At 32.0% G+C, this 20,257-nt stretch overlaps 1 protein-coding gene across 1 annotated transcript in view; it reads right to left on the bottom strand.

The window, feature by feature from the left end:
- The window catches only part of LOC115879452 (bumetanide-sensitive sodium-(potassium)-chloride cotransporter), a 46,032-nt gene that overhangs the window by 13,707 nt on the left and 12,068 nt on the right, over positions 1-20,257 (bottom strand). The window contains exons 2-5 of the mRNA XM_030896313.1: positions 14,907-15,167; positions 10,675-10,786; positions 2,170-2,329; positions 1,869-1,964 (exon numbers count right to left, since the gene is read on the bottom strand). Coding sequence (XP_030752173.1) covers positions 1,869-1,964; positions 2,170-2,329; positions 10,675-10,786; positions 14,907-15,163 — 625 coding nt within the window. The 5' untranslated portion in view covers positions 15,164-15,167. The remainder of the gene's footprint in view (positions 1-1,868; positions 1,965-2,169; positions 2,330-10,674; positions 10,787-14,906; positions 15,168-20,257) is intronic.

Below are 20,257 nucleotides of genomic sequence, written 5' to 3' on the forward strand. Positions count from 1 at the left end.
CATTGTTGCCTTTTGTAAAAAATATATTCCCAATTGAAATAATAATTAATCTATGGTACAGTTTTTTTTTGTAGCGATTGATCATATACGCATGCACTTTACATTCAGTTTCTATAAATAGGATATTTAAAGGGACCGAATGCATCCTTGTTTTAATTATGTTTCTCCGTCTTACTGACAAATCTGGGTTAATCTGTGCACTGCACTATGATTTCTAGAAGCTAATTTTTTGGCCAAAATATATATTTTAGACTCACTGTATACGGACTTTTTTTGTAAGTGGAATTGCTTGCATTATATTATTAGATATACAAATGAAGAAGACTACATGCATATATTTTTGTTTAGTTTTCATTTTTTTCCTTATCATCATTTATATTTAGACGTTCTAGTGAAGTATTTGTGCCTATTCAGTTGTTTATTTTCGGAAGAGTTTTGGTGAATATTAAGTGATATATTTCAGTGGGATATAAAAACGGATTACTGTTATTTTTATACTTTATGGTATGTATTTTTAAGAAATCACTAACAATTGCACGTAAGAACCAGCGTCCATTATTTTTTAATTAATTAAAAATAATGAGTTCAGACAGAACATAAATAAAAAGTTAAAAGTTTAGTTTGACTTATAAAAAATTATCCACGTTTCTCCGTGCTAGATGTTATTGTAAAATTTGAAACAAAAATTTTTTTTTTCTGAATATATCAAAGAAAAAATTGGCTGCTACTATCTGCAACCTTTTTTTTAAAGAATTCTTTTTTCAGCTATGTATCGATTGAAAAAAATAGATCTTTTGGAAAAATGGCTACAAGGGGCCGATAAAGTTGAGAAAAACGGGTATGTTTCAAATTTTGTAAGACAGAAATTTCAGAATAATGAACAAGAACTATCAGGCACAATGGAAAAAAGATAAATCTCGCCTTTGTATACATTTTGAAAGAAGATGGCAGGCGGTTTCGCGGTTTAAAAATTTATTTTTAAAACTAAATGAAGACTGGTTAAAAGAGGATTTTATCTTTGAGTTAAATAAACCCCTTCCATCCACATCATCTGCCGGCCGCCCACGATTACCTTTTTCGGAGCAATATCCCAGAACCCAGAGAAGAACGGCCTCAAAAGTTTCCGAGGAACATAAGCAGGATTGGGCTTTACTTGTGCAGGCTGCAAAATACTTTACTTGGGCAGGCTGCTTTGTAAATTTAGTTAACCTGCCGATGTACTTAACCTACTTCGTGTACCTGACTTTATCTAAAAGAAGTTAAGTGAAGAACAATTTGAAGAGAAGCATGGAAAAGAAGAGGAATACGAGGAGGAAGAGCAAGAAGAAGAAGAAATGTAAAAAGAAGAAGGGCAAGGAGATATTTCTAAAGAAGATTTAAAAAAAAAAAAAAAAGATTGTTTTTTGGACAGCAGTAATTCGATGATTCATCAACTTTTTTTATTGGAACTAGATACAGAAGATGCTTCATAGGTAAAAGTTAATCACACGTTGAATGAGAAGATTAAAATAACTTCATTTTATTAGTCTTTTATTATTTTATTAAAAACAAAAATTTACAGTTTTATTTTCCATTAAACACAAGTTGTTTAATTTTGGCCAAAAAAGTAGCTTCTAGAAACCATAGTGCGCTGGGTATTTTTTTTACTTTATTTGATAGAAAATGACATTCTCAACAGAAAGTCAACTTTACAACTTATACACCGTTGTAAAATAAAATGGATCTCGATTTATTACATCAAATAAAATGTACAGGGTGGATGTTTAAAAGTAATAGGTAACCGAAAGTGGCATTTAATTAAATAGAATGTCCTATTAGGGTACTACACACAAATTGAAAATATTTTTTGAGTAATTATTATAACTTACCCCCTTTTATAACACCATTTGTACTGATTGCTGACATTGACAATGCTGTTATTGATGTTACAATTGTTGTAGTGAGAATAAGTAGAATAGATTGTCCTACAAACAAAATAATTATCTACTCAACATTGATTTTGTATACTAAAACTATTTAAATTTAAACTATAAATACCTTGGAGGTTTGGAACTAAAATTTGCGAATCTATGTTACGAAGACTAAACATTAATTAGGTACAAGAGATAAAAACAAAATACTCGTATAGGTAGCGTTATTCATACATTTTCAAAAAAAAACTTTACTTACCGAGTCCTGCTTGTCCTACAACCCACGACAGCCTGAGAAAAAGCATAACGCCCCATATATTCAACAGACATCTTACTAGAACACCCTGTATCCATCCAAACTTTAATTGGCCAGATACATTGACAGGTTTGCCATTCGCTTGAACGCTTTGCTGATCTGTCTGCAAAAAATAAGCAATTTTAGCAATATATATCTATGTAGCATTTAGCACGGCCATCTCATAAAATTATTGTTTTTACTTTACTACACACACCGGAAAAATCTAGGGATATCATTTTATTAAAGTTAAAAATAAATGTTTTGAATAAACAACCACATATTTGTATGCCGATTCTTTCTACTTCGATTGAAACGAAGTAGTCACACTAGTTATTTCTAAATTTGGGATATTTGCAGAAGTGTTTGTGCATTTTTTGTCAAATGTATAAAAAGCACCTAGCATCAATTGTTCGAATTTAACCTGTACTGGCTATGTTTTTATGATAACTGGCCAGAATTCATTCAAATAACTCTGTTTAGTATTAAACGACATTATGGAGCGTAGACATCTTAACAGAGACGAAATGCTAAGGGCCATGGGTATGCTCGAAGCTGGAATGCGCCAAATCGACGTAGCTAGAGCATTAAATACAACGCAAAGTGTAATATCGCGATTAAGTGCACGCTACCGTGAAAGTGGTGATGTTGCTGAAAGGCACACAGGGCGACCTCCCATTACTACCCCTCAGCAAGATCAATTTTTAAAATTAAATGCTCGACGCCGACCGACTCTTACAGCACCAGAGCTTAGTTTAATTCTCCAGGAAACACATAATGTAACCGTTAGTCCTGACACTGTTCGCAATAGATTAAGAGAGGTCAACTTAAGAAGCAGACGCCCCTGGAGAGCTCAACCCTTAACGAGAGGTAATCGAGAGGTACAATAATTGTGGGCTCAAGATCATGTTCAGTGGTTGAATGAACAATGGGCCAATGTTCTCTTCACGGATGAGTCACGCTTTGGAATTCATCCGGATTCGAGAAGGCTTAGGGTATGGAGAGAACCGGGAAATCTTATTCGGTTGGATCATGTTCAGAAAGTGCACCCTTATCAAGGTGGAACAGTTATGGTCTGGGGAGGAGTCCAGTTAGGCCGAAAAACCGATCTCGTTTTTCTTGAAAGGTTTCTAACAGGAATTGAGCCTGTCGTATTACCATATATGCCAATGATTTTGATTGATTGAAAATTTAAAGAATTTTAATTTTTATTTCATATATTAATTCGCATTATATTTATAAAACACATTTATAAGTTTATCACAACTCTGGAAACAAATCCTAGTTATTGCTAGCACATTTTTTTATTATTTTATTGCTACTTATCGTTCAATAACAATCATTTTATATTTTATTGTTTTGGTCATAAATTCCCACATTTATTTTAAAACAGCATTAAAATATATCATGTGAAAGTTTATTTTAATGTTTAAAAAACTTCCAATTCAGTTTTTATTGATTTATTTATGGGGATTTTTCTACTTAAAAATATGTCTTTCTAATGATACTTATTAGTGAATAAAATATATAATAAATATTAATTAAACCATTCAAAGACTTAAAAAACGATCTATAAAACTTTGAAGAATTTAAAAACATTCCTTTACATACATCTGTCACGTTTTTGTTTATACTCTACAATGTTGCCAAATTTGTTATTTTACCTATTTTAATACAAAAATTTATAGTATGTATTTCAAGGGGACAATTTTCTGCTTAAATAATGTCTTGCTAATGGTACTTATTATCTTCTTCTTTCCATGCCGTCTTCTCATAGAAGGTTGGCGACCACTTTTCTAAATTCTTCTCTGTCTTTTGCAGCATGGAACAATTCTCCAACGCCAAGATTTGTCCACTCTCTAATGTTTCGGAGCCAGGATTTTTTCTTTCTGCCAATACCCTTCCTCCCCTCAATTCTGCCCTGCATAATATTTTGTAACAGTAGATATTTGTCACTGCGTAATATGTGTCCCACGTAAGATGTTTTTCTTATCTTAATGATTGTGAGAGTTTTCGTTTTCGGCCTATGCGTCTCAACACTTCGTCGTTGCTTATTCTATCAGTCCAAGGTATCTTCAGAATGCGCCTATAGAGCCACATCTCAAATGCTTCGAGCTTTTTAATCATTTGAGTCTTCAGCGTCCAAGTTTCTACTCCGTACATTAACACCGACCACACATAACACTCCACGAATCTCAACCTGATAACAAGGTTTAAATTTCTGTTTGTGAGCAATGTGGAATATTTCATAAATGCATTTCGAGCCATTTCAATTCTGATCTTAATTTCCTGATCAGGGTCCATTTCAGAATTTATGGTAGAGCCGAGATATTTGTATTTTTGGACCTGCTCTATTCGGTTCCCATTTACTGTCAGAATAGGGTTAATATTTGGGTTTTTGCTTATGACCATCATTTTAGTTTTCTGCGTGTTTATAGCAAGTCCCACTTCTTCACACTCTCGACTGACTCCTTCCAACAGGGTTTGAAGATCTTCTGCACTCTCCGCCATTATGGCAGTATCATCGGCGAATCTTAGGTTGTTAATCAATGTCCCTCCAATGTTTACTCCCTCAGGTCTCTCGTAAAGTGCTTTTTGAAATACAAACTGAGAGTATAGATTGAACAGTTGTGGTGATAGAACGCAGCCCTGGCGAACTCCTTTTGAATCTCGACTTCATCAGTCTCGATGTCCCCAACTCGAACCACTGCCGTTTGATTGTAGTAGATATTTTTTATTAATTGTATATCACTTGGGTCCAATTTGATGCTCTTTAAGTTCTCTATAAGTTTGTCGTGTTGGACTTTATCAAAGGCCTTTTGAAAATCAATGAAACAGACATACACATCTTTATTGTATTCTCTACATTTCTGTAGCATTACTGTGATGGCAAATAAAGCCTCTCTAGTTCCCAGACCTTCTCTAAAGCCAAACTGCGTCTCATCCAGTTGTTCCTCGCATTTTCGATATATTCTCTGTTGGATTATCCTCAAGAGTACCTTCAGAGTATGACTCATCAAACTGATTAGCCGATACTCATCACAGGACTTGGGGTTGTTCTTTTTAGGCAGAGGGATGAAGACCGATTTAAGCCAGTCTTTTGGGATTTCTCCTGTTGTACTTATTATAGTGAATAAAATATGTCATAAATATTAATTAAACCATTCAGAGACTTAAAAAACGACCTATGAAACTTTGAAGAAATTTAAAATGTTCCTTTACATACATCTGTCACTTTGGATAAAAAGATTAAGGAAGAAGTATATAATGCTATCCATGTATTCATGCATTGTAGACGGACAAAGGTCCTAGGGTGGGGATTCTTGACAGTTCTGTTTGACGATTCATTTGACACATTTGAATTTGATTTGAAATTCTGTTGATTTGTCAGTCTTTACTGAGCTTATTTTATGTTATTTATTATTTATTCTACTACTGATATTTAAAACCAAAACAGAACGTTAACGTTTTTAATAGACGTATCTGTTTTTAAAAAAACTAAAGTTTTCTCGAATAGTTGCATTTAGATATTTTAAATAAGGCGTCAAGTTGGCAAAACCCAAGGACTGTATATATTCTAAAGGACTGTTCGATTGCGTCAAATCGCCGCTGTCGTAGTCGCCGTGGAATGCTACGTCACGCGCTGACCAGCGCTCCACAGTGTGGCGGATGGTTATTCTAGCGGGGCAAAATCTCAAGAGCAATGCTTGGGACTTAAAATCTAAGAACGTAGCAAATGGTCTAATATATAGCAACTATATGGTTAAATTTATTTATTTATTAACAACTTAATTTATTAATAAATAAATAGAAGATAATAAAACTATGATATTATTCGTACATGACACACAAAAACCGTATTGTAAACTATTGCCAATATATAAAATTATGATATCAAAAATCTCTTTAGCAGTTTTTTTTTTAATTAATTTGTAATCTTGTGACACCCTCTATAATTTATTTTAAAAAAATATATTTTATTTTGAAAACAATAAATAAGATAGATATTTTAATTTTAATTTTAACACTCGGTAATTGTAAATTCATATATAGTAAGTATCTAAGAAAATTTTTTAAACTCAGTGCCTTTTGATGGAGTTGTTTTGTTTTTATACTATCCGATTGAAATGAATCTTTTTGGGCATTCACCTGTTAAGCTTGAACACCCTGTGACTGTGACTACCTGTGTTGGTAACTATTGGTAACTCAAAAGATCTACATCATTCAATATCGAAAAAAAAAGTGAAAGTTTGATATCTGCAGAACAAAGGCACGAAGGATTTTAACAAATAATATACGTACAGTAGAAAAGTACATACCTTTGGCAATCTTCAACATAATTTGGCTGTCTAATAAAATGTATAAGCACTTGTAAATATTTTGTTTTCGTATGATCTCTGTATTGAATTATATCTCTGAAAATGTATCGAAATACAAAGAATATTCATGCATTTTTGTATCAATTGGAATGTCTACTATTTATTCTTATCAGTACACATTTTTTGGCTTATTTCTAACCAAACGCTTTTGTCCCGCTAAATTTATCTTCCAACGCACTGTGCGCTCGTCCGTCAAATGCAAAAATAACTGTCACTGTCTAAAATCTTCAGCGCCAACTTCAACTCGGTCAGTAGACGACGTAAAAAACTGACAGTGCAGGAAGATAGGAATCGAACTATCCTTATCTCTATATAGTATCCTTGGGCAAAACCCGCCTTATCCATTTTTAAAAAAATTGCATAATGACATATTAATTCTGGACTCTTAAATCTACATAAGCATATTTTCAAACTACAGTAATAGTCGCCTATTCCTATATAAAATCCACTACAAATTACGTTACTGGAGTAAAATCCGTCCGCATTGACGTCTTTTCAAATGACTTTCAATTTATGACTGACGTCTTTTCAAATCCTTACTTAATTTCAATAAAATAATATATTTAATAAATCAAGTTAGGATGCAAATACCGTATGATCGAAAAAAAAAGTCGTCCAGTTGGCTGAAATGACGATCGATGACATTTCCCGTAAAAATTTACATATAAAATGACAATGTTCTTCATAGCCAATATGCATCATACTGCAACAAAACCCGCCTTATCCGAATGATTTTTCTGTTTTTTCTGTTTAAAAATTAAATATTAATTTTTATTTCTAGAAAAACAAGATAGAAAACAATGATTCCACTCAATGGACACGTTTTTTGTAAATTAACGCTACAAACATTTGCTAAAACAGTTTTTGCTTATTATCTCGAAACAACGTTTGTGTGTTAAGACGCGTTTTGCCACTTCAAATATTTTTTTTTCTTTTTCCTTTGTTTTTTTTTGTTTCCGAGACGACAGGAAGGGATGTACTTCCCGAAACGTTAAGCATTTTTTGTCCGTTAGACAAGTTTGTTGATTAGTAAACCACTGCTGACAATGAGTCTCCGTTGCGTTGGATTAACGCCAACAGTGTTTACAAAAATAACTATTCTATTTTGTAGATTTTCTTACAGTGCACTATGGTTTCTAGAAGCTAATTTTTTGGCCAAAATACATATTTTAGACTCACTGTATATGGACTTTTTTTGTAAGTATAATGCAAGCCGATATACAAATGAAGAAGACCACATGCATATATTTTTGTTTAGTTTTCATTTTTATTCCTTATCAGCATTTATATTTAGACGTTCTAGAGAGGTATTTGTGCCTATTCAGTTGCTGTTTATTTTTGGAAGAGTTTTGGTGAATATTATGTGATATATTTCAGTGGAATTTAAAAACGGATTACTGTTATTTTTACACTTTATGGTATGTATTTTTAAGAAATCACTAACAATTGCACATAAGAATCAGCGTCCATTATTTTTTAATTAATTAAAAATAATGAGTTTAAGACAGAACATAAATAAAAGGTTAGTTTGACTTATAAAAAATTCTCCATGTTTCTCCATGCTAGATGTTATTGTAAAATTTGAAACAATTCTTTCTGAGCATATCAAAGAAAAAATTGGCTGCTACTAGCTGCAACTTTTTTTTTAAAGAATTTTTTTTCAGCTATATATCGATTGAAATTTTTTTTTTTTAAAAAATGGCTACAAGGGGCCGATAAAGTTGAGAAAAACGGGTATGTTTCAAATTTTGTAAGACAGAAATTTCAGAATAATGAACAAGAACTATCAGGCACAATGGAAAAAAGATAAATCGCCTTTGTATACATTTTTAAAGAAGATGACAGGCGGCTTCGTGGCTTAAAGATTTATTTTTAAAACAAAGTGATGACTGGTTAAAGGACAATTTTATCCTTGAGTTAAAGGAACCCCTTCCATCCACATTATCTGCCGGCCACGATTACCTTTTTCGGAGTAATCTTCCAGAACTTAGAGAAGAACGGCCTCAAAAGTTTCCGAGGAACATAAGCAGGATTGGGCTTTACTTGTGCAGGCTGCTTTGTAAATTTAGTTATCCTGCCGATGTACTCAACCTACTTCGTGTACCTGACTTTATCGAAAAGAAGTTAAAAGAAGAACAATTTGAAGAGAAGCATGGAAAATAAGAGGAATACGAGGAGGAAGAGCAAGAAGAAGAAGAAATGCAAAAAGAAGAAGACCAAGAAGATATTTCTAAAGAAGATTGTTTTTTTGTACAGCAGTAATTCGATAACTGATCAAGTTTCTTTTTTGGAACTAGATACAGAAGATGCTTCATAGGTAAAAGTTAATAACACGTTGAATAAGATGATTAAAAATAACTTCATTTTATTAGTTTTTTATTATTTTATTAAAAACACAAATTTACAGTCAATATTTTCCATTAAATGTAAGCTGTTTAATTTTGGCCAAAAAAGTAGCTTCTAGAAACCATAGTGCAGTGGCGAAATAACCATGGGACTTTTTTGAACAAACAATTATTATATTGAAGAAATTTGGTTTTTCCTAAGGGCTTCCTAGGGCCATTTCGCACAAATACAGTCCAATCCAGTCACGATCAGTCACGTTGGACGTTGCTGAATCCAATCTAGGACAGTCATGAGAAAAACAAATGCGGGAACGAAAGTTGTTTTCAAACAAAACACTCGTCCAGATAGGTCAAGACTGATAGTGATTCGTTCGGTCGAATTTTTATGCCAGTCATTTGCGATATTCGTACACAAATGGATGTGGAAAGTTTAATTGCTTTGGTTGGTTGGAAATGAAGAGGCAGTTTATTTACCTATAACCCCCAGCATTCCCATTCGAAAAAAAATGTACAATTTCTTGGCATCAGCTAATAAATCGGGAAATAAGTGACTAAAACATCCGAAAACAAGTCTTCTATTATGACTGTGATGTATCCAAAATAAATTTCTCCTTCGCCTTCTTCATTTTTCTAATCGACGTGAAATTATTAGGTGCTCTAAGAATCTCGTCCATTTTCAAAGTGTTCTGTTAAACTGCTTATTTTTGCTGAAAACACGTTAAAAAAATGTCATCAACAAACGTCGGACGCGTTTGGTGTGAAAGCAGTGGACTGTAGTGATTTTACTGGACTAGACTGAATCTGACGGGACTAGACTGGACTGTGTTGGTGCGAAATGGCCCTAACGTTTCGCTAGCACGAGTGGCTAGCATCCTCAGAGGTGTGTTTGCTCCGACTGCTCACACTAGACTGATGATGTCTAGTGTGAGCAGTCGGAGCAAACACACCTCTGAGGATGCTAGCCACTCGTGCTAGCGAAACGTTAAGCTGGGTTGTCACTGCGCGAAACTGTTTCGCAAAACTAGCCTCGCTTCGTGTATATTACTCCGAAACTCGTTTCGCGAATATGTTTCGAAGTGAGCTAGCGTTAGACGGTTTTCGTTCGCGCATCAAAAGAGCTTCGTCTTCCGTGTGAACGTGCATTATGTGTTTCGCGCCGGAAATGGACCAAGAATCATTGTCTCGCGCAAACTGGCGGCTCACCACTTGTTTCCGCTTGGAGCACGAAACGTATGTTCGTTGTCCGAAACACACACGCGAAACATTTTTTCGTGAAACAGTTTCGCGCAGTGACAACCCGGCTTTAGGAAGCAATTCTAACCGACGACGGCCTAATAACCCGAAAAACCAAATTGCTTCAAACGATGGCCGCGAAAGCCTAAACTACTAAATTATTATATTATATGGTTCTATGTCTACTTATTTCTCTAAGGTTTTGGAATGCAATAAATGATTCACTGGTCTGTGGGCAGTATAATAAAGGTGTTGTTTTCTAAAAGTTTAATTGACAATTTAAGTCATAATTAACACGAAACCAATTAACTGGTTCAAGTCAGTTTATTATTGTGGGTGTTAGGTCAAATCGTAGGGAAAAATAATTCTACCTAATTAGTAATTAACACTGCTAATGTAGGTAAAATTAATATTTAGTATTTCTTTCTCAAATGAAGTTGCCAAAATAAGAATATTTGTAAAAAAAAATTGTTTTTTTTTTGAAAATGCATGTACTATGTTGTATTGCTTACTTTGGGTAGTGTGAAGTTATACAGCTCATCCAGGGTAGGTCTATTCGCTGCCTGTATGGACATTATGTTTCTGTAATTATCTAGACGTGGAAGGGCTTCTCTGGTTAAGTGTCTGGAAAGAATATAGAAACAGTTATAAATGCTTTTAAAAGTAGGTTTTGATATTTAAATTTATCTTTATTTTGCTTTGAGAGAAAGGATATATGTATCTATTGAAATGCCAAATAGATTTTTTATTATGCAATATTGTGTAGAACACGTCACAACTTATTAAGTACCAGCTGGGCATCTTCGCTATTTTTAGTGCGCCTATTTTCCATAAACGTGCCAGTAAACAGAGCACCAGTCTCAATCTTTTTTTTTTTCAATCTCAATGAAGCTCACAACCAGACGTTTTACATATCAGTCAAAAGAATATGTATGTTAGGTGTAATTCGAGAGGCTGGTTATGAATAGACTGTGGTTCTGGCAAAGCGGAGGAGATTGTTGTAAATTCAGTCCATCATTGTAAAAATTTTGGTTGAAATAAAATTTCTATTTTAACTCTGTCATTAATAACTGCCAATATCCGTACTATTTGTTTTTATCATGAAATATTATTATTTGAATTATTTCAAGCTATGACCAAAATATTCCTAAATTTTAAGCAAACCCCCTGTTGTCAACTGGTTAACTCCCGGAGGATTGCAAACCTCATAATATTACATATAGGATAAGAAAATACGTACTTAAATATCTATATATATATATATATATATATATATATATATATATATATATATATATATATATATATATATATATATATATATATATATATATATAAAACCATTGTTTTGTTTGAAATATGTAAAGAATTTTATACAGTTTAAAAACAAATAATTACTATAATTTGTTTATATATTCTGGTCAGTTCAAGAAAGCAGTCAAGGTTGCTCACGTCGAATTTTTGACATACTTCTCTTTCGAATGTCTAAATATTTAACACCTTATTTAATGAATAATTTAAATACGAATTAATCGTATACGAATGAGTTATTATCAAATTGAAAAGGTCTACGGCTTTATATATATATATATATATATATATATATATATATATATATATATATATATATATATATATATATATATATATATATATATATATATAACAGTTAAACACCTCTCTGTATAACATGTCCAGTAATGAACTCTCCTATTTTTTGACAAACTCGATACCTAATTCTCACCAAGTAAAATAAAAAATAACAAAAATTATTATGACAGAAGGGTTAGAACAAGGTTAGAACCAAACACATGATGTTTCATTTGAAATAATTCACTAAATAGGTACATCTTTTTTTGAGTCCTTCTGTATGATATTTTTGAAGAAAACACAACATATCATCGTTGATTGAAGAAATAAGAAGATGCACTACCTTATGGATGATTTCGTGGCACAAAACCTGTCCGAGATATAGCTGGCAATCCCGTCGCCGCTAGTCAACCTGTCCGAGATTTAGTTTAGCTCTGCGCCGCGGCGCGCTTATAGTCGTTTACAGCGCAGCGGACAAAGAATACTGTACCGTAGTTCTACTTTCAGTCGACAGAGTGGATGATGGCCGAATTAGAGACAATAAGTGTTTTATGCGTTGGCCGCAGAAAGATTGGTGTCTCCACCGTACAGCACTTGTGACGTAAAGGGAAATAAAATCAGCCTTGTAACGAATTTGCCCTTTAGGTTGCGTATCTTCCCAATTATATTACTATCAACGATATTATACAATAGAGCATGATCAACCAGTTTCAAGATCAAGCGGGTTTTGATTTTGATATCCTCATAAAATTTGTTAATCTGTCATTATACAGGGTGTCTCAGAAATAAGTGCAAGTATTTTAAGGGGTTGTAGATCTCGATAAAAGAAACATATTTTCTCTTTATCGTTTTTTTATAAATTTTTATCTAGTCCTAAAATAACGGAGTTATTTTACTTTGAAAATTTCCAGCAAAAATGAATTTCAAAAAGAAAATATTTGATGCTAAAATTTTGAGAACAACTGGATATTTTCTGGATTTTCTTTCTTTTAAATTTAATCTACTATCTATGTTGCCATATTATCAAGAAATTATGTTGTTTAGCTAAAAACTAAAAAAAATTCCAAAAAAATTTTTCAAAAAATTCCGAATTTTAAAATTCTTTTTTTCGCGAAAAAACCTCATAGGCGTGTTTCTGGGGTTGAACTATACTACCAGTTAAAATACTTGCACTTATTTCTGGGACACCCTGTATAGGGTGGCGCTTCTCATATGATGCGGAGGCTTGTAAAAAATATAATTCATTTTAAAAATATGTGATCATAAGTAGTTCCAGCTAAATAACATCATTTCAGTAACACTCGACTCAAATTCGGTTCCTAGAAGACTAATTTTGTAGTATTACATTAAAATTTTATATTATTTGTACCAGGAATATGAGTACTACGAACTTACAGGCATTAAATATTTACAGGCATTAAATATTACAACAGAACTTACAGGCATTAAATATTACAGGCATTGAATCTTATTGAACATATTGAATTATATTATGTTGTTCTACTATGCATAAAAAATTATCTATAAAAATTAGTAATTTCTTTGTTATGTATATTTTCCGGATTAAGAGTTTTAAGAAAAAATATTCATATAATAATATTATGTCTATCAAATTATATCTAGTTGTTTTAATTAATTTTGCAAAATTTTATGAACTACTCAACACTTCCTGGAAAAGTATTTTTCCATATTATAGATAGCAATCATAATCCATCACATTTCTAAAGAGGTTGGCTGACATCTACAAACAAGACAAGATACAAAATAAAATTTATTTCTTTTTTCTAAGCTAATACCCTTGTTTATGATTAATATATTTTTTATAATTAATTAAAATTCTTTACATGCTACAATTTCACAAATAGACACGAAAATATTGAATAATAAAAGAAATAAACTCAAATATAAATATTAAAAATAAAAAAAATCTAATTTAAAAAAAAATCTAATTTCAGCTTTTGGATGCAATCACTAATATACCGGGTGCGTCTCAAAAGTGGCTCACCCCTATAACTTTATTATTATTTCAATAAAAAACGAGATTTGGTATGTTAGTATATGACATAAATTAGGATTGTTTGACGTATTCAATTGTTTTCGTGACCGAAAACAATTGAATATTCCTGTTTCACCGGAAATAACTAAAACTTTTGATTTTTAAATGGCACCATCGCTATTTTTTTACTTTATTCGATAGAAAATAGCGCACTGAATTGAATGATATATCATATGTCATTTGCAATGAACAAATGTTAAATGTCACATTTGACATTTTCGCATATGGTTTATTTGAAATTATAACTTGCGGTTTGTAACAAAAATTTGACTCGAAATACCAAGTAAGTGTGTGGTATCAAATTATTCTTTTTCTAAAATTTCTAAATACTTTTTCCAAATATGCTAATGAGACACCCTCGTTCCATTTGAAAAAAATTGAGATATGACAAAAAATACGACTTGAGCATTTTCTAACTGGCCAGGACAAGACACTAAAAACATTAGACGCTCAAATCTATTTTTCCAAGGCTCCTTGATTAAGAATTAGTGTTTTTAACATAGCCATGGCACTCTAGATTGAATTTTAAAATTCGATTTTTTATTAATCGAGAATGTCAAAAGTTGACATATGATACGTCATTCAATTCAGAATGTCATTGAACTATCGAATAAAGTAAAAAATGGCGAGGGTGCCATTTAAAAATCAAAAGTTGTAGTCATTTCCGGTGAAACAGGAAGTGAACAAAAACAATAAAATTGAATACGTCAATCAATTCTAAGTTATGTCATATACTTACATACCAATTCTCGTTTTTTTTTATCTGAAAAAATAAAAAAGCTATAGGGGTGAGCCACTTTTGAGACGCACCCGGTATATTTAGTTAAAAGATTATTGAAAATATTGAATGAACGAAAAAAAAACGAGTCGTAGTGGCCTTCGAAATGACAATCCAGAACAAAATTTGTAATGCCTACCCCTAGGTTTCTGAAACATATTCAGCATTTATTAATAGGTACATTGCTTTAGGGTGGCTGCAACGACGCGCGACGTCCCGTAATCCGTATATTTATATATAAAAACTAGCAACACAACGTTTACTTTACTAGACACTAACACTAAATAGAATTATTTTATTTAAAAAAATCTTCTGCATACCTTAAACTCTTGTTGGCAATTTCAGAACTTAGTCTAGTTCTGTCTGTGCTAGTAAGCAAATCTTCTTCTTCATTCTGATCATCCTGGCCATGTTCCGAACCTATACCACCATTTTTCTCCTTGTTGTAACTCTCATTCCTAACCCTATTTACTTGAAACCTGGTCCTTTTTTCGTTGGTTCTTGTCAAAGGATCCAACTCCATGCTTTCCTCGTGGTCCACTTCAGCGTGTTTTTGATTGGTTATATGGTTAGACATTTTTCTGGAAAGAATCACAAAGTAAGAATTAAATTTAAGGAGGAATGTGTTAAAAAAAAAGTGGCTCACCCCTATAATTTTTTAATTGTTATAAAAAACGAGATTTGGTATTCAGTAAATGATATAAATTAGGATTGATTGACATATTCAATTGTTTTTGGTCACTTCCTGCAGGAATGGATACAGGAATTTTTTTTAGGGGGGAGGGGGGCCCAAATAGTAAGTAATGTAGAATATGCTTTTTAAGGCGCCATTTTAAACCCAAAAGCCTAATATTTAACCCCATTTACAGATTTTAGGGGTGGCCTTGGCCCCATCGGCCCCCCTTTGTATCCGCCACTGACTTCCTGTTTCACCAGAAATTACTACAACTTTTGATTCATAAATAGTATCCTCGGTATATTTCTACTTTATTCTATAGAAATGACACTCTGAATAGAATGACATATCATATGTCACCTTTTGAAATTTTCGCATATGGTTTATTTGAAATTGTAACATGCGGTTCATAACGAAAATTTGACTCCAAATAACCAAGTGTATGGTACAAAATTATTCGTAAAAAAATACTTTTTCCAAATATGCTAATAATGAGCTACCCTTGTTCCATTTGAAATAATTGAGATATGATTAAAAAACGATATGGACATATTTTAACCAGCTAGGACAAGACACGAAAAACATTAGACGATCAAATCTATTTTTCCAAGGCTCCTTGATTAAAAATTAGTATTTTTAACACAGCCTAGTTTGAAATTTAAAATACGATTTTTTTTAAGCGAAAATGTCAAAAGTTGACCTATGATATATCATTCTATTCAGAGTGTCATTTTCCATCGAACTATCGAACAAAGTAAAAATATACCAAGGGTGCCATTTAAAAATCAAAAGTTGTAGTCATTTCCGGTGAAACAGAAAGTGACCAAAAACAATTGAATCCGTCAATCAATCCTAATTTATGTCATATACTAACATACCAAATCTCATTTTTTATCTGAAAAAATAAAAAAGTTTAAAGGGTGAGCCACTTCTGAGACGCACCCGGTACAGTATTTTTGAAAAATATGTATAAAGCATACCGCAAATTCATAAACCAGTTCCATATAACTTGTAATAAATCTAACAAGTGTTAAAACCGTGTGCAAATATCTTTCATCTTAAACCGACAAGTTTCAAAAGGAATCCTCCACTAAAAATTATTTAAGAAAGTGTTATTTCTCCAAATATAAAATTTGTCAACATTCATGGAACACAGGTCACAAAGTAGACTTGAAACAACTATAGTGTAATAAAACCACCGAAATCCTCTTATTATTATTATTATCTATATTACCTATTATCTACATATTTTAAAGCTAAAAAAGTGTCGATATATTCATCAGGGACGTGCATATGGGTTATCACTGGAATATTTTTCAAAAAAAACATGTGCGCCACTGACTTTTTCTCTTGATATCAAAATTGTGTAGGCCGCTTAATTTCAATTAAAAGTTATCTCTTGATATTTTGTCGAATTCCGCCTCCTTGATGAGATAAATTTTATTAATCACAATTAATAAAATTAAAATAAAATATTTTAATTTTATTAATTGAAATTATAATTTAATTATAATTTATAATTAATTTTAATTTTTATTATATTTTATATAATTGATATAAAAAAATATATATAATTGCGGCACTATATGATACTATTATCCAGTGACTTACCCACCATTAAGTCTTGGTGCGATTCTAATCTCCTATGCCTCAACCTATCAAAAACTAAAGTTTTGTCATATAAAAGTACTATACAACCTTTTGTACTTAATAACACCACTATTGACGTCGTGGACTCTGTGAAATTCTTAGGACTTGTTGTAGACAACTCGTTAAAATGGGACTTTCACATTGAAGCTCTATCAAAGAAACTAAGCGATGCCTGTTTTGCGCTAAGATCAGTTTTTAAGGAACTTAACTTATCAACCTCTAGAATAGCCTATTATGCCCTTTTTGAGTCACATCTTCGTTATGCCCTTCCATTCTGGGGTACTTGCTGCGCAACAAACTTTGATCGTGTTTTCAGACTTTAAAAGAGAGCAGTTCGATATTTATTGGGACTGAACAGTAGAACTCACTGCCAGAATTTCTTTAAAAATTTGAAAATACTGACTCTTCCTTCTTCTATTCATTTTTGAATCCGTTTGCTTAATCCGCAAGTACATATCTGCTATTCCCGAAAGGCCATCTCATAACTATCCACTTAGGAATGCAGAGCACGATCTTTATCTGCCAACCCCGAGCTCAGAACTAGTTAAAGGTTCAATATTGTACAATGCCAAAAAAATGTACAATCATCTGCCTTTGAATATCAAGTCGCTTTCATTCTTTCCCGCATTTCGCAAAGCTCTAAAATCATACCTACTGGAGCCCTATATGCGGTAAACGACTTTTTTGTTGATGTTTAATGATGAACAATTTTGAATTTTAAAATTTTGATCATCTCACACACTGGTCAAAGGTCAAGTATTTAATATTTTATAACTCTAAAATTATATCTATTTACTGCGTACTGTTCTAAAATTGTCCATGTATATTCTTTTTGTAATTTTAAAGACTTAAATTTTTTTGAATTGTATTATTTGTATTGTGAATTTTTTGTTGTTTGTATTTTTTTGTGATTTTGTTGTTTGTGAGTGCTTTGTCGATGAAGCTGTTTTGGCTTTTTGTACAATGAAGCGTTGTTTGTTTGTTTGTTTTTTATATTTCACCTAATTTATTATTAAACATTATTACCATTAGTTATTATTACTATTAGTCCAACCTACAGCAATTTCAAATAAAAAAATAATGGTATTTAAGATAATTACAGAAAAACTAATTTTAAAATTTTTTAGCGTCCTGTAACTCTAAAACTATGCATTTCCATACTCAGTCCACAATTTTTTTTCATATTTTTTGATGAGAGATCAATGAGTACTTATTTAAAACTTTCGCAAGTTAATGATATTATTTTTTTTGAAGTAAAAGTAAAGTAAAGATATCAGTTAACGTCTCCTTTTTGCTGCCAGGGCTAATCTGGACGGGGCCTACTTTGTTTACGCGGAATCCGAACCGCGGTCCTCGGCCATATCATGGTCAGTGGCCTACCGACTTAGGAAGTGTCTAAATTAACTCTTACTCACGAGATATCCGATCTCATCCGGCCTCGAACCGGCGTGAATGAGCAGTGTGTATCAATAGATTTTACACTTTTCCCTTGGACAACAGCACGATACAGAGTTTCGAACCAGTCACCCGTCCATCCACCAGTATCGCCTTACGTCGCTTAACTTCGGTGTTCTAATGAGAACCGGTGTTTTAACGTAGCTAGGCCGTTGCCTTTTTTTTAAGGTTGCTGTTAGACTTGGATCAAGGCAAATTAATAAAATTGCGTATATCTTTTCAAGGAGGCCGAAATCGACAAAATATCAAGAGACAACTTTCAATCGGCATTAAACTGCTTACACTATTTCGACACTTTTTTAGCTTTAAAATATATCGCATTTATAGTAACTTTTACCCTCAAAATTTCATTTGAAACACTAAAAGTACTTGGAAGAAAATTATAATAAATCGGAAAAATAATAAGATTTTAATACCCTGTAGCTACGAAACAAAGCAGAATCGGACCTATGTTGATATGAAAAATAAATTTTATTTTTATGGCACATATTTTTTGAAACACCCTGTATATATGTTTTTTTCTGATTTTTCATAATAATAAATATCGTTATAATCCATTGCAAATATATTTACTAATGGCTCTATGGATTGTTCCATAATATTAATATCAAATCATTTAAAGATTGGAAAAAAGTCAGGTTAATCTGCGATAAGACCAAGCAAACACAAACGAGCAAATTAAATGTTTGTTGTTGTTTATTCTGTTGGAAATGGCTGTCCGAATCCAATCCACTTCGATAAATAAATTTCCACTGAACATTTCCACTCTGATAGGTGCATTTTATAAATAACGCGTCTAAATTCGTATCCAATTTCGAGTAGTGAATCATCGTCAATAATTCTGCACTATCGTAATTAACATTGTTAATTAAAAAGGTCATCTTCAGTATTATTTGTCTTTATTTACATATTGGGCTTTAGATGATCAATGTATTTGAATTTGTTGATTAAGTGAGGAACCACAATTCCGAAAAGGATTCATGTGACAATTTCTGTTTGGAACTTTAACTTTTATTTTATTTAATTTTTACAAATCATGAATTTTTTTCAAAAAAGCCAATATACAGGTAATTTTCTAACTAAAATTGTACGTTTTTAAAATGTAATGCTATACCGGTGGCTCACCCCTAAACTTTTTTATTTTTTCAGTTAGAATAACGAGATTGAGTATGTTAGTATATGACATAAATTAGGATTTATTGACGTATTCAATTGTTTTCGGTCACTTCCTGCTGCAACGGAAATGACTACAACTTTTGATTCTTAAATGGCACCCCAGGAATTTTTTTACTTTATTCGATAGAAAACGACTCTTTCAATAAAATGACATATCATATTTGAAATTGTAACAAGTGGTTCTTAACGACAATTTGAGTCGAAATACCAAGTGTGTGCTTTCAAATTATTCGTAAAAAAACACTTTTTCCAAATATACTAATGAGCCACCCATTTGAAAAAAATGAGATATGATTAAAAATACAATTTGGATATCTTTTAACCGGCCAGGACAAGACACTAAAAACATTAAACGTTCAAATATATTTTTCCTTGATTACAAATTAGTGTTTTTAACATAGCCATGGCACTCTTAACCGAAACCTTAACTTAAACGAAAAAAAATTATTAGTTTATTTATTTATTTATTATAAAACATCGAAACCAAAAATTTCTTTCGTTTTTATCATAAAATACAGAATGTTCCCTTTAAAGCAGTAAAGAAAAATACATTGTTTTAGCTCACTTGCGATATAGTGGATTAAAATACACATCATTTGGAAAAGAAACTATTAAAAAATATAAGTAATTTTGTGTTATATGATTTTAGAAAAGTTTTAAATGTATCAGAATCTAAAAATGGTCATAATTCTAAAACAACTCGGTATAGAATAT

The sequence above is a fragment of the Sitophilus oryzae genome, unplaced genomic scaffold, assembly GCF_002938485.1.
Source record: "Sitophilus oryzae breed Bouriz unplaced genomic scaffold, Soryzae_2.0 scaffold_1067_pilon_pilon, whole genome shotgun sequence".
Classification (NCBI taxonomy): Eukaryota; Metazoa; Arthropoda; class Insecta; order Coleoptera; family Curculionidae; genus Sitophilus; species Sitophilus oryzae.